Here is a 15,860-nt window from a genome sequence, read left to right on the forward strand (position 1 = left end):
TTCATTCCAGGTACAATTGGTGCTGCCCAGTCAGCGAAACGGATGGCCCTGATAATACCCAAAGTTTCCAAACGAGTGAGTTCCCCTTCTACCTTCTCGAGCTAGGCGTAAGGCACCGGGCGCGCCCGGAAATAGCGCGGCGTGGCTCCTGGTTCGACATCGATACGGGCTACGGCCCCTTTTATTTTCCCCAAACCGGACTGGAATACATCTGGGTATCGTCCTAGCACCTCAGTCAACCCTCCAGAAACTGTTTGGAGGATGTGCTGCCACTGCAAGCGCAAATGGCGCAACCAGTCCCGACCCAACAGGCTGGACCCATGGCCGCGCACCACGATAAGTGGGAAACGTCCCTCCTGGCGTCCATAAACAACAGGGGTCATCGTAGTTCCTGCAATGTCCAATGGTTCCCCCGTGTAGGTGGCCAACCTGGCCTGTGTGTCGGTTAATGTAAGGGTCTGTATACCCTGCTTGATGCGGTCGAATGTCCTCTGGGCGATCATGGAGACCGCTGCACCAGTGTCCAACTCCATCTCAAGCGGGTGACCATTGACCCATACTGTCACCTTAATGGGGGCCACAAGGGGAGCTGCCACACAATGCAGCTGCAGGCAGTCGTCCTCCGTCTCCACGTCCTCAGGAGTAGTCGCCGCAGGTTCATCCACATGGTAGGTATGGCCCCTGGGCTGGTGCCAGTTTCGGTCGGAACGACAGCGCCTCTGGCACCCCAAGGACCGGCGTCCGCGAAGGGGTCGGCGCCTACAAGTCTGGCACGGACATGGCTCCTCATCCATTGGTTCTGGAGACGGGTCCCTTCGGGGAGGAATGTCCGACGGCCACTAGCGTCGATCCGGACGTCGCCTCGCCCAAGGTACCGCAGGAGTGCGGGGGACGTTTTCGGACGGAAGGGGTTGCGCCCCAAGGCATGCACTTCCATTCCCTGTAGCTCCTGCACTCCTCGGGACAATACTATTTGAATGGCCTATTGAAAAGTCAATGTTGGCTCAGCTAACAACTTTCTCTGGGTGGCCGCATTGTTAATACCGCAAACCAAACGGTCGCGTAACATTTCTGACAAGGTCTCACCATAGTCACAGTACTCCGCAATCCTGCGTAGACTGGATAGAAAGTCGGCAAGGGATTCTCCTGGGGTCCTCTCAGCGGTATTAAACCGGTAACGTTTGACTATCATGGACGGGGTTGGGTTAAAATGCTGCCCCACTAAATTCACAAGTTCATCAAACGTTTTGATGTCCGGCGCAGCTGGGTACATAAGGCTCCTAATCACCCCAAACGTATGCGGGCCGCAGGCGGTGAGCAATATGACCACCTGGCACTCATTTTCGGTGATATTGTTTGCCCGGAAATAGTAATGCATCCGTTGTGCGTACTGATTCCAGCTTTCCAGCGCAGCATCAAAAACATCCAAACGTCCGTACAGAGGCACGGTGTAATAGAAAACAACTTCCAACCTGTATCCAACAAAAATCCAGGGAGGTGGCTTCAGCAGTGTAGACAGCTATTCACTTTAACCCTCGTCGCCAGTTTTGTGAGGGCCACGAAGAACCCAGCACGAGTTTCAAGGATACAAAGAAATAACATTTATTTACAATAATATATATATACAACAGCAGCAACTTCGCTTGCTGCTTACTCCTTCCTGCTGGTTCCAAACTGGCCAGCTTTATTTATACAGGGAGTCTGCTAATGATTTCTCCGCCCCCCTCATTGGGGAAGCTCATACTCCCACAGGATTGTGGGATTGTCATTAGTCCGCAGCCAATGTTAAGCAGGCAGGTTATAACAGAAACCTTCTACTTTAGGTATGCAAACAAATCTTAGCAGTGTAATAAATGTATAGTTTTGTTCGTTAACAAAGCTTGTTGTTCTCTGTTCCACACTACGCATCCAAGCCACCCAGAGAACAGCACTTGGTACCAGAAGTGGTCCTAGAGTAGATTAGTAAGGGTTAGGGAGAAAGAAAAAAATCTCTGTTTGAAGAAAGAAAAAATTAATGTGCAAAGAAAAATCTCAACCAGACTCCAGGAGCAACGACCAGCAGCATCACAAAAGGAAATACCCAGCCGAAGCTTTATGGAACGTCTGGAGACTCCAGAGTCATTCAGGACATCGGGTAACGTTGATGTGAACTGGAAAATTTTCAAACAAGAGTCGGAACAGTACCTCTCACCCTTAAAACTTGAAGTGGTTAGTGAAAAGAGAAAGATTTTGCGGTTACTAAATTTGGCTGGACCGCTGGCTATAGAATTGTATTACTCATTCCACCTTGAGAATGAAGTTGACAAAAATTAATTTGATGTGGTCATTGAAAAATATGATAGCAATTGTGAGCTTAAAAGAAATGAAAAGCTGAGTAAACGACTGCAAAAGCAACAAAAAGTAAGGCTGGAAGATTCTATTAAAATGTCCCATGCGAGTAAAGCAATTAAAAATAGAAGTTCTGAAATGTTGAATCGGCAAAGTAAATTTTTTTTGGTCTCCGTTGAAGCTGTTGGGCAGCGAGAAATTAAAGACCAGTCTGTGCAAGCGCACCTGAAAAAAACACATGCTTCACAAGTTGGACATTTCGACGTGTGCAGTTAAAGGAGAAACGTGATTCGGATGTTGAACGTTCTGCACATGTGCGGGACCAGTTCGTACATCCGCTCATTGAAAAAAGACACGACTGGGGAGATTACCTTTCTGCGCCTATGCAGAAGATTGCGAGTGTGCACTTTCTCCGGACAACGATCGATTTGCGCATGCGCAATGGAAGACTGCGCATGGCATGACGAACGTAATGATGTGTACGCGTTGTGGACTCGCCCAGTTAAGAAAGAAATACCCGGCAATTGGAGGAATTGGTTTGAAGTGCAAAAAACGGAATCATTTTGCCTCGCAATGCAGAACAGGGATGAAATTTAAACCAACAGCTGACCAAGAAGTTTGCAGCAAACAAGAAGAAAATTTTAACAAATCTAAAAATAAACAAGGCAAACTCAACATCATAGAAGATGATATAGATTTGGAAGATATATTCTATATGGATACAATTGAAAGTGTAGACCAAGGTACACAGGAAATTTCAGAAGCTGAAAAATCAAACCAAATCACAATTGTTTCAAATCTCGATGAATGGGCAATTCCAGTGATGCCACATAATGCCACATAAATCAAATGCAAGATTGTCACCAGAACAAGTGAAAATTTCCTTAGCCTCTCCGATTTGAACCGCTTGAGAGTTCAACAGTTTTTGATCGACAGAACCGGCTGATCGACTACAGGGAGAATGCAATTGAGATGTTAGAGGTATGTACCCTAGAAGCATGGGTGCATGGGTGCACAATCAAAGTCACATCGTGCAATTCACCATTGTGGACACAAAGCAAGAGTCCATATTGGGAGCGAATGCGTGCGTAGCCCTGAACCTCGTTAAACGACCTCACGTTCCAGACAGCATGAAGACAGAGGATCATTGTAACTGCGCACGAGATATGATGCCACAATCATCCGATGAGGACAGTGGTGAAACAGATGATGAGCCAGAAGAAGAATACGGACGTCTATCTAGTTTATTTGATGAGCACCAAAAGTCTTTCCACTGTATTTGCCAGTAAGGACAACAGTGAAGAAACAGGTAATGAGCAACAAAAAAAAGACGGACGGTCTATCCACTTCATTTGCGAATAGTGACAAAGTAGCATACAAGCTGTGCAGGACAAAAGCGAGACTGACAGATCTCAGCTGGACTGTACAAACGCTGACAAAGTGCAACAGTGAACAGATCAACTGAGAACACATCAATTGTGAACAACCAACATGAACATAATGAGAGTGCAACAGTAAACAGATCAATTGAGAGCATATCAATTGTGAACAGCCAACAAGAGAATGAAGACATCTTGGACAAGTTGAGAAGCACCAGGAGATCACAGATACATCAAAACATCCAACAGGAACTGATATCACAAAGTCGGATGAGACATCAGATAATCCTGAGGACATGGATGGTAAACAAGTTAAAATTGAATCAACCATGCAACACGGAACTGATCCTGAGCGCAGCAAGAATATTTCTGGTACTACAGAATATACTCAGAGGTAAGTGGCGAAGGCGGAAGGAAAAGAGTGCCCCCACGGCACAGGCCTGCCCGCGGATCGGTGGGCCCCGATCGCGGGCCAGGCCACCGTGGGGGCACCCCCCGGGGCCAGATCGCCCCGCGCCCCACCCAGGACCCCGGAGCCCGCCCGCGCCGCCTTATCCCGCCGGTAAGAGAGGTGGTTTAATCCACGCCGGCGGGACAGGCATTCTAGCAGTGGGACTTCTGCCCATCCGGGCCGGAGAATCGCCAGGGGGGGGGCCCGCCAACCGACGCGGCGCGATTCCCACCCCCGCGAATCTCCGGTGCCAGAGAATTCGGTAACCGGCGGGGGCGGGATTCACGCCAGCCCCCGATGATTCTCCGACCCGGCGGGGGGTCGGAGAATCTCGCCCCAGAAACCAAACAGGTTTTGAAGGCAAAGGAAACACGAAAGCAACATCACAAGCACAGAAAGAAACCAGGTCAGACAACGAACATGGTTCAATCATTCGAACATTTGATGGATTGGACTGATGACTGGTTGGTACTGTAACACACTACCACAGTGAAGACTGAGTGCATACTCAAATTTGTGGACTGTAAAAAAAGTTTGAACAGTTAAAAAAATTGTTCACAAGTACTCAATTGCTTGTGATGAACAGACAATGATTTTGATATATGTTTGTAACAATCTCCAATTCTCTTACAGACAAGAAACAGGAACAAGGGGGACAGTATGACATGTATAGTAATTGGTAATTGAACAGGATAATGCATTTATGATTAATACTGCATGACATAAGAGTGAAAGAAAAATGTCTCAAACAAAGTGTAATAATGTTTCTTTAGAAAGAAAGGGGGACGTATTATCATACATGAAGGCAATGCAAGGGTTAATGAAATGTATCCAGACAGCCACTAGAGAGAGCTAGTCCCATAAGCATATAGGGGATGGGGTTAAGCCTTATGGGACAGAAGGATGGACAGAAGGTTAGAGAAGATAGTGAGGCATGAGCGAGAGTAGTTGTGTACTTGAGAGTTCTGCAGTTAGAGATAACATAATTAATATAGAAACCTTCTACTTTAAGAATGTGACGAATCTTAGTTAGTAGTGTAATAAATTTATAGTTTTGTTCGTTAACAAAGCTTGTTGTTCTTTGTTCAACACTACGCATCCTAGCCATCCATGTAAAGCAAAACAGAGAACAACACACGGGTGAGTGGATCTCATTAGTGCAGGAAACTAGGAGGGCGGCACAACAGCACAGTGGTTAGCACTGTATCTTCACAGCTCCAGGGTCCCAGGTTCAATTCCCGGCTTGTGTCACTGTCTGCATGGAGTCTGCACGTTCTCCCCGTGTCTGCGTGGGTTTCCTCCGGGTGCTCCAGTTTCCTCCCACAATCCAAAGATGTGCAGGTTAGGTGGATTGGCCATGCTAAATTGCCCTTAGTGTCCAAAAAAGGTTAGGTTGGGGTTATTCAATTACGGGGATAGGGTGGAGGTGTGGGCTTGGGCAGGGTGCTCTTTTCAAGGGCCGGTGCAGACTTGATGGGTTGAATGGCCTGATTCTGCACTGTAAATTCTATGATTCTAAGAAGGTTAAAGATTTATTGGGGGACAGGCAGTAACGTGTGATTGAGGTTACAAGCTGATCAGCCATGATCCTATTGAATGGAAGAGCAGACTCAAGGGGCCGAGTGGCCCACTCCTGCTTCTAATTCGTATGTTCTATGTATGTTCGTATGTACCTTCTCTATTGCCTCGACAATTTGTTTTATTATTCATTCACGAGATGTGGGCATTGCGAGCCCATCCCTAATGGCCCTTGAACATCTTTCCCATCACATGGTGCCTAAAACAGAACACAGCAATGCAACTCTGGTTTTACTGACATTACTACAGATCCACCAATACATCTTAGAACCAGAGAACCGCCCTGACTTTTATATTCTACCTCTTTTTCCATAAAACCCAGCATCTCATTTGATTGTTTTTAAGGCCTTAAACAAATGACCTGATGGATCTAATGCCTTGCAAACCCAACAACAAATCTGTCCCTCAGACCTTAACCAACCCTACTCTGTAAGTGGTCCTATGTGATATGCGAGACCGACATCTCATGGTTTTTCATCCTCTCTCTTTGGGAAAATCATTCATTTCTATGTGACATCCGCCCCCCCCCTCACCTCCACTTTGAGATTAAGCATATTTGGGATACTGTATTCTATCATTCTGTTGATTGGTTCTGGGCCTCCAGGCTGTCTTTACTATTGACTGATGTTGATTCAAAAATGACCAATGCTGATCTGAACAGTTGGGATGAAAGATCAGTCCGACTACAGCCACTCAGGCATTTAACCGGGTCCAGGACTCCAGCGGTGGAAGTCCCACCCGCCAACAGCTGCCAGCCAATTAGAGGCCAGCATCTCTTCTGCATTTAGCAGAACCACTGGGGAGCAGTGGCTGCTGCACCCACCTGAGGCCTTGTAGCGAGGAGGACCCATGGCACAGGTAAGTTATGGTGGGAGAGCAAGTTATCAGCAAAGGCAGGGAAGTGCCCCATCAGTTATATTACTTGTCTGTAATATGTTGTTACTCTTTACTTCCAGAATGATTTGACGGTTAGATTTCACAGAAACTACCAATCTTCAATTCAAAGCAAAATAGGTTGAATGAATAACGAACTAAATATTAAAATGAAATGAAATGAAATGAAAATCGCTTATTGTCACAAGTAGCCTTCAAATGAAGTTACTGTGAAAAGCCCCTAGTCGCCACATTCTGGAGCCTGTTCGGGGAGGCTGGTACAGGAAATGAGTTTGTTCACTCTTACAGAACTATTACTGGTGATAAAGTAAATCAGAATAAGTATTAAATGCATTTACCTACAAGTATTAACTAAGCCATATGTCTCTCTAACTGCTGCCTCGTCACTCTTGGTTCGAAGAGACCCAAGATCCTTTGAGTTCACTTATTTATACATGAATCTAGTGCTGCCATCTAGTCGTTATCTTACACTATGATGCTGTTGTTAACTCTTTATATACCAGTACACATATATATCATTACACCCTCCACCCCCTGCTGCATTCCTGATAATGGGCCCTTCAACCTTGCACTGAAGGCCTTTGAACAAGCGACCCCCCACCCCCCCTCTCCTCCCCCGGAAGCCTACAAGCAAACATGTGAGGCATTGCTCATCATGTTCCTCGCATTGCCAGGCCAACCTTTGGGTTAATACCAGGGGCGGCTGGAGGAGGCATTTAACTGGGCATTAATTGCCCACTTAAAGGCCCCAGCGACTGACGGAATAGGAAGACTCTCCAGCAGCCTTCCCACCAGGGACTTAATTGTAATGGAGGCGGGAAGGTGGCAGGGCCCCACCCGCCACAAGGGCAAATGATTCCGCGACATGGTTTTTAGATTCGCAAAAGATCTTAAAAAGTTCCTATAAAAACCGATGCACTGGATAAAGGTTGACTGCTCCTTTTCGATAGCCCCCTCTCTGCAGTATCTGAGAACTGTGGCCGCCAGGGTGCCAACAATTCAAAGGATCAAGACTGAAAGAGCTGCTGATACTTAAGGTGGATAAGATAAGATAATGGTCAATTTTCAGGTGTTCTTTTTGATAATTTGACGTGGCTCAGGGAGTATTTGGGAGTATAAATGGGTGGGATAGAATCTCCAGTAGGATAGATTGTGCACGATGGGTTTTTATGCGTCAAATGTCTATCCTTAATCCCTGCTTTCTTTTGCCATTTCTTGCACTGTTCCAATAATTTAAGAATATATTTGGATGCCCATTACTCAAACTGTGAAACTGATAATATATTGGTTTATTGATTCTTTCTTTCTATTTTGATAGGCACCTTCTTGATGTGGATACCTTCTCAAAGTCAGATCCTGGTAAGATATAAGAATACAAATTGTCCAAAGGTTGTTTGTACCAGCTTCACAGACATTTGTGGCAATTTTAACCCCAAAACAGGGGGCAGGAGGTTTTTAGCTTGCTTGGGATGACAAAATGTATAAGCTTGAAACCCAAAATCACCCCCACCTCCCTTAAGCCTGCCTAAATCCAGTTTTAACGGAGATGGGACTGGGAAGCAGTTGACCAATTTACTCCCAGGGAGCGGATCGGCCCATTGCCTTTGTGGTACTGTTTGTGGGCCAGGAGGAGCTGGAGGGGTTCCTCCAGGTCAAACAAGCTAACCATGCCAAATCTCCTCTGCTAGATCTCCAAATTCTGATTTCTCCCTTAGCTTCCTTGTGATCACCGAGCTCACCCCCCCCCCCCCCATCACCAAAGTTCACAATCACTGCACCCCCTCCCCCATTATTGTTACAGCTGACCTCCCTCCGCAATAATTCATCAGGTGCTGTAATCACCAGCAACACCCCTCCAATGTAATCACCACCTCTCCCCAGCAATTATGAACCTATTCCCTTGGGATCTGTCCCCCCCTCCCCTCCTCTACCACCACTAAACACACAACGTCACAGCTTTTCCTGCCTACAACAGGCGCCCAGTCTCTTAATCAGGGTGAGAAATCCGGAAAAGAAACTCAGTCTGCAGTTAAAGGGCAGAGTGATTGGGGAAACCTTCGGGTACTTTGGGTTTCCTGTCTGTAACTCCTTCCCTGATTCACTCCAAATCTCCCCGCCTTGGTAAATATCACAGCTGCTATTTCACCGACCATAGCTGCAAATGACTTGGATCAAATTTTCAACTGTTCTCAATTATACTTTATGAATTACCTATTACGTGTGCGTGCCCGGGGTGGTGGTGGAGGGTTTGTTTGGAAATGGGTGAAGGTAACAGAGAAAACAGCAGTGAGCTAGGAATGAACCATAAGTAATGGACCAGATTTTAAGCTACCCTGCAGGTGACTTTGAAAGCAGGTGGGCACGTACAATCCAGACCACTGCTTACCTGTCCACCCCAGCCTCCACCGCAATTTTACCAGTGGCGGGGGTTCTCCGGGCAGCCTCATTGGTGGCTCCTGTCCCCACCCTGCAAGGAATAAGATTCACACTGATAATAGTTAAATTTCAACTATCAGAGAAATGTATTGGTAGTAATAAGAGGCCGTGTGGTGCAGGGATCGTGCCCCTACCGCTGGACATGAAACTCCAGGTTCAACTCCACCACCAGGACCTGTTGGCCACGGATGGAGCGTTCATAATGCAGTTCAACCGGCTGATGATAAACTCGGGAATCCTTCCGCCACTATTCCCCAAAGGATAAAAAAGCGTGGGCATGAAGATATGCTTAGAAATTGGCTGTAATTAACAATTATCATGTCATTGATAGAGTAATTAGACTCCACAATCAGGAAGGACAAGAACAGCAATGTCATGGGAGCGTTATCGCCTGCAAGTTTCCCTCTAAATCACACGTCATCCTTTCTTGGATCTGCAGCAGTGTTGATTTTTGGATTAAAATCCTGGAATTCTCCACTGTGTTAGTGCATCACGAATCCAGCAATGACTTCAGGAGAAAGCCTGAGTGCAACAAGGGATGGGCGCTACAGACAGTCTCATCTACCCTCTGTGAACAAACCTGCCGGGTAAAACTGCCATTCGTTCGATTCTCACAAAACCGTCTGAATGAACACTTCCACTGTTAAATGTGGCACTTTGAAACAATGCACCTCCCATTGTTCCAATGAGAGGAATACTTCTTATGTGTTGAATACAGAATTAGAGTGCGGTGTTGCTGCTGTTAATTAAAAAGGTTGTTTGCGTTGAAGGAGCCAGAAAGATTGATAGACATCGAGGTTTAACATCTCATTAAAAGAAGAATTGATGCGCAGGGAATGAAAAATAATGCTGTTTGCTAATGCTTTTAAAACGGGGAGTTGAGGGTGAAAGTGAATCCTCAATGATTGACAGCAAGCATTTCCAATTCAAGCATCAACTAATCATGTTTTGCCTGAGAATCTTAAGGTCAAAGACTTATAATCATGGATTTTGTTCTGCTCTGCTTGTTTGGATTCTTATTTGGACGTGTATTGCTTCCTCCAACTCCAGGTATTCTGAATATTGCACAGGTGCCATATCTTGATGACAATTCATATCATTAATTTTCAGAAGTATTCCATTAGGTAAAGTTGCAATAATTTTATTGAATGCAATATTTTCTTTCCAGTGCTCCCTCCTGTCTCCCCTGCTCTGGTTATAGTTCTGTTCTCACCTAAACTGGCTTTAATTGGGTGTTTGATAGGAATTTTGTCATCCTAGAATTCCACCCACTTTGCACAATGTCGATGTTTCCAAGGGATAAGGGCAACAGTGACCAGCAACGTGGGAAGTGACAGCTTCAAACGTTAATGTGTGTATTTGAAACAGGAACATTACTGCTTGCTATTTCCGGACATCTAGAATCTCATAGCATCCCTACAGTGCAGAAGGAGGCCATTCTGCACCGGCCCTCTGGAAGAGCACTTCATCGAGGCAACCCATCTAACCTTCAGATGCAAAAGGGCAATTGATCATGAGTAATCCACCTATCATGTACACCTTTGGACTGTGAGAGGAAGCACCCGGAGGAAACCCACACAGACACGGGGAGAATGTGGAAACTCTACACAGACAGTTACCTGAGGTTGGAATCGAACCTGGGTCCCTGGCGCTGTGCAGCAGCAGTGCTATCCACTGTGCTTTCGTGCCGCCTGAACATTAGATGTAAGGAGCATGAAAACTGAAGGACTTGGACGTTGTAAGAAACTTCTTTTAAATCCTTGTCAGATCTTTGTGTCCTTTTCAATACCTGTCTTGCTGGCTGCTTTTATACTACAGACTTTTGACACCCCCCGCAATTGCAAGCTGCTAGTTGAACTGGCCTAAGGGGATTCCCCTCCTTGCAGTGTGCTGTGTAGCAGGGTCCCATGGCGCCATTTTGATGGACTTGGCTGGAAGCCAATTGCATCTTCTGGGGTTCTGGGTCTTGTTTGATTATTGATTGCGATTGGTGGATCACTTCAGCAGCTTCTGGAAGTTTTCTGGAAAAGAAGGCAGATTCTATTTTGTCTTTCAGTCTCTGCTTAGACCTAGAAAGCAGCACACATCAAGTCTGGAGTCTCTCTATTGCTTCTCTGCCGGGTGATTTAAAATGCTTCCAGCCTATGAAAGTTCTACTGGAAGCTAAAGCAGATCTCTCTCAGCTGAGGACTTGTAACTACATACTTTCTTCTTTCTGCACAACCTGGGATCTGTTGGCAACTAGTCATTTCTGTTTTGATTAGGCAACTGTGAGGCCAGAGCTCAGAATTCTCTCTCACATGTTGAATTCTTCCTGAGGGTTCAGGATAAACAGAGGGGCTGACTGAAAACCCATTTGAAGCCCCCATGATGAGAATTGTAGATTCAGCTCAGTGAGGCTGATAGTTCATCTGGTGGACGCAAGCTAGAATTGCAGACCTGAGGGGAATCGTCGGTGTGAAATCCCAGGGGCAGGATGCTCTGACCCCCCCACCGGGTCGGAAAATCGCCAGGAGGGGGGGGGCGGAGTGAATCCCGCCCCCGCTGGCTGCCGAATTCTCTGGCGCCGGGGATTTGGCGGGGGTGGGAATCGCTGGCAGCGGCCCCACTGGCGATTCTCCGGCCCGCGATGGGCCGAGTGGCTGCCCGTTTTAGGCCGGTCCCGCCGGCGTAAATTGCAACAGGTACTTACTGGCAGGGCCGGCGGACAGTGGCATCCGGGGTTATCGGGGGCGCAGGGGGGGATCTGGCCCCGGGAGGTGCCCTTCTGAGCAGCCAAGGCTCGGCGCGCGTAAATAAGACCATAAGACATAGGAGCGGAAGTAAGGCCATTCGGCCCATCGAGTCCACTCCACCATTCAATCATGGCTGATTTCAATTCCATTTACCCGCTCGCTCTCCATAGCCCTTAATTCCTCGAGAAATCAAGAATTTATCAACTTCTGCCTTAAAGACACTCAACGTCCCGGCCTCCAACGCCCTCTGTGGCAATGAATTCCACAGACCCACCACTCTCTGGCTGAAGAAATTTCTCCTCATCTCTGTTCTAAAGTGACTCCCTTTTATTCTAAGGCTGTGCCCCCGGGTCCTAGTCTCCCCTGCTAATGGAAACAACTTCCCTATGCCCACCCTATCTAAGCCATTCATTATCTTGTAAGTTTCTATTAGATCTCCCCTCAACCTCCTAAACTCCAATGAATATAATCCCAGGATCCTCAGACGTTCATCGTATGTTAGGCCTGCCATTCCTGGGATCATCCGTGTGAATCTCCGCTGGGCCCGCTCCAGTGCTAGTATGTCCTTCCTGAGGTGTGGGGCCCAAAATTGCTCACAGTAATCTAAATGGGGCCTAACTAGTGCTTTATAAAACTTTAGAAGTACATCCCTGCTTTTATATTCCAAGCCTCTTGAGATAAATGACAACATTGCATTTGCTTTCTTAATTACGGACTCAACCTGCAAGTTTACCTTTAGAGAATCCTGGACTAGGACTCCCAAGTCCCTTTGCACTTAAGCATTATGAATTTTGCCACCGTTTAGAAAATAGTCCTCTATTCTTTTTTCCAAAGTGCAAGACCTCGCACTTGCCCACGTTGAATTTCATCAGCCATTTCTTGGACCACTCTCCTAAACTGTCTAAATCTTTCTGCAGCCTCCCCACCTCCTCAATACTACCTGCCCCATCACTTATCTTTGTATCATCGGCAAACTTAGCCAGAATGCCCCCAGTCCCGTCACCTAGATCGTTAATATATAAAGAGAACAGATGTGGCCCCAAAACTGAACCCTGTGGGACACCACTCGCCACCGGTTGCCATTCCGAAAAAGAACCTTTTATCCCAACTCTCTGCCTTCTGCCTGACAGCCAATCATCAATCCATGTTAGTACCTTGCCTCGAATACCATGGGCCCTTATTTTACTCAGCAGTCTCCCATGAGGCACCTTATCAAAGGCCTTTTGGAAGTCAAGATAGATAACATCCATTGGCTCTCCTTGGTCTAACCTATTTGTTATCTCTTCAAAGAACTCTAACAGGTTTGTCAGGCACGACCTCCCCTTACTAAATCCATGCTGACTTGTCCTAATCCGACCCTGCACTTCCAAGAATTTAGAAATCTCATCCTTAACGATGGATTCTAGAATCTTGCCAACAACTGAGGTTAGGCTAATTGGCCTATAATTTTCCATCTTTTTTCTTGTTCCCTTCTTGAACAGGGGGGTTACAACAGCGATTTTCCAATCCTCTGGGACTTTCCCTGACTCCAGTGACTTTTGAAAGATCATAACTAATGCCTCCACTATTTCTTCAGCTATCTCCTTCAGAACTCTAGGATGTAGCCCATCTGGGCCCGGAGATATATCAATTTTTAGACCTCTTAGTTTCTCTAGCACTTTCTCCTTTGTGATGGCTACTATATTCAACTCTGCCCCCTGACTCTCCTGAATTGTTGGGATATTACTCATGTCTTCTCCTGTGAAGACTGACGCAAAGTACTGATTTAGTTCATCAGCTATTTCCTTGTCTCCCATCACTAGATTACCAGCGTCATTTTAGAGCGGCCCAATGTCTACTTTTGCCTCCTGTTTTTAATGTATTTAAAGAAACTTTTACTATCATTCCTAATGTTACTGGTTAGCCTATCTTCATATTTGATCCTCTCTTTCCTTATTTCTCTCGTTATTATCCTCTGTTTGTTTTTGTAGCCTTCCCAATCTTCTGACTTCCCACTACTCTTTGCCACACTATAGGCTTTCTCTTTTGCTTTGATGCATTCCCTGACTTCCTTTGTCAGCCATGGCTGCCTAATTCCCCCTCTGATAACCTTTCTTTTCTTTGGGGTGAACCTCTGTACTGTGTCCTCAATTACTCCCAGAAACTCCTGCCATTGCTGTTCTACTGTCTTTCCCACTAGGCTCTGCTCCCAGTCGATTTTCGTCAGTTCCTCCCTCATGCCCCTGTAGTTACCTTTATTTAACTGTAACACCTTTACATCTGATTCTACCTTCTTTCTTTCAAATTGCAGACTGAATTCTACCATATTATGATCACTGCCTCCTAAGTGTTCCCTTACTTTAAGATCTTTTATCAAGTCTGGCTCATTACATAACACTAAGTCCAGAATGACCTGTTCCCTCGTGGGCTCCATCACAAGTTGTTCCAAAAAGCCCTCCTGTAAACATTCAATGAATTCCCTTTCTTTGAGTCCACTGGCAACATTATTTACCCAGTCCACCTGCATATTGAAGTCCCCCATGATCACTGTGACCTTGCCTTTCTGACATGCCCTTTCTATTTCGTGGTGCATTTTGTGCCCCTGGTCCTGGCCACTGTTAGGAGACCTGTACATAACTCCCATTATGGTTTTTTTGCCTTTGTGGTTCCTCAACTCTACCCACACAGACTCCACATCATCTGACCCTATGTCGTTTAGTGCTATTGATTTAATTTCATTCCTAATTAACAAGGCAACCCCGCCCCCTCTGCCCACCTCTCTGTCTTTTCGGTAGGTTGTGAATCCCTGGATGTTTAAATGCCAGTCCTGAACCCCCTGCAACCACATCTCTGTGATGCCTACCACATCATACCTGCCAGTCACAATCTGGGCCACAAGCTCATCTACCTTCTTCCGTACACTGCGCGCATTTAAATATAGCACCTTTAATTCTCTTTTGACCGTCCCTTTTTGTTTTATTAGTGTGCTGGACCTTGGTTTACTGAGCCTTTCCATACACTGTGTCATATTTTGTGAGATGGGGACTATCGTAACCTCTCCTGAGTTCTGTCTTTTCGTGCTTTTTGTATTCCTAAACAGCTACGCTTCCCACTGATTACTTCACCTCTTGGTTCCCTGACTTTCCCTTCCCCCCCAATCTCTAGTTTAAAGTCCTATTGACCACCCTATTTACTCTTTTCGCCAGAACACTGGTCCCAGCTCGGTTCAGGTGGAGACCATCCCAACTGTATAGGTCCCCCCTGTCCCAAAACTGATGCCAGTGTCCCTTGAAAAGGAACCCCTCTTTCCCATACCATTCTTTCAGCCACGTGTTAACTTCCCTTATTCTTGCCTCCCTATGCCAATTTGCACGTGGCTCGGGCAGTAATCCGGAGATTATGACCCTTGAGGACCTGTTTTTTCATTTGAATCCTAGCTCTTTATAATCTCTAAACAGGTCCTCTTTCCTAGACTTACCTATGTTGTTGGTACCGACATGGACCACAACAACTAAATGACGCAGCGCCGCTCCTAGCCCCCTGGGGGCGGGAGAATAAGGGGCTGGTAACGGCCTCCGACGCCGGTGAAACACTCCGGTTTTCACTCCGGCGTTGGGACTTAGTCTCCCGATGGGAGAATTGCGCCCAAGAGTTTCACAGACTGAATCACAGCTGGCAATAAGGATGTCCTAGTGGTTGACTTTAAATATCCAAATAGGTCACTTCAATCCTTAATACTTCAGCTAGATTTTTGACCTTATTTGTTCATTTTTTTTCTGTTTGCATTTGTTTTGCTTTTGCCTCCCCCCACCACCCCACATCACCCCACATCACCCCGCGAGTTTTCTAATTGGGATCCCCTTCTGAGGTGTCTAGAAGAAGAAGAGGGCAAAATGGAGTGATATCAGTTGCTCAAAAGTTGCCTTGTGCTTATTCACCAGGATTCCCACCACAGCGTCTGAAACAGATCTTAATTTGGCAGAAAATTAGTCCTGACGGAGATTTCTATTCTCAAGGGAAGCTGAGCCAGGGGACCTAATCACATCGCTAAATTATCAACTCTCTGTAATGTTGGATGGG

General features: G+C 46.2%; 1 protein-coding gene across 2 annotated transcripts in view; it reads left to right on the forward strand.

Moving 5' to 3' along the window:
* LOC140388518 (copine-9-like) overlaps positions 1–15,860 on the forward strand; it is a 604,903-nt gene that overhangs the window by 66,188 nt on the left and 522,855 nt on the right. Inside the window, exons 1-2 of one of the 2 annotated variants that reach the window (XM_072472865.1) lie at positions 2,812–4,101; positions 7,949–7,989. In XM_072472865.1, the coding sequence (XP_072328966.1) occupies positions 4,004–4,101; positions 7,949–7,989 (139 nt within the window). In that variant the 5' untranslated portion in view covers positions 2,812–4,003. Of the gene's footprint in view, positions 1–2,811; positions 4,102–7,948; positions 7,990–15,860 lie in introns of those variants that run through there. The other variant, XM_072472866.1, reaches the window with a different exon arrangement.

Source organism: Scyliorhinus torazame, chromosome 13 (assembly GCF_047496885.1).
Source record: "Scyliorhinus torazame isolate Kashiwa2021f chromosome 13, sScyTor2.1, whole genome shotgun sequence".
Lineage (NCBI taxonomy): Eukaryota > Metazoa > Chordata > Chondrichthyes > Carcharhiniformes > Scyliorhinidae > Scyliorhinus > Scyliorhinus torazame.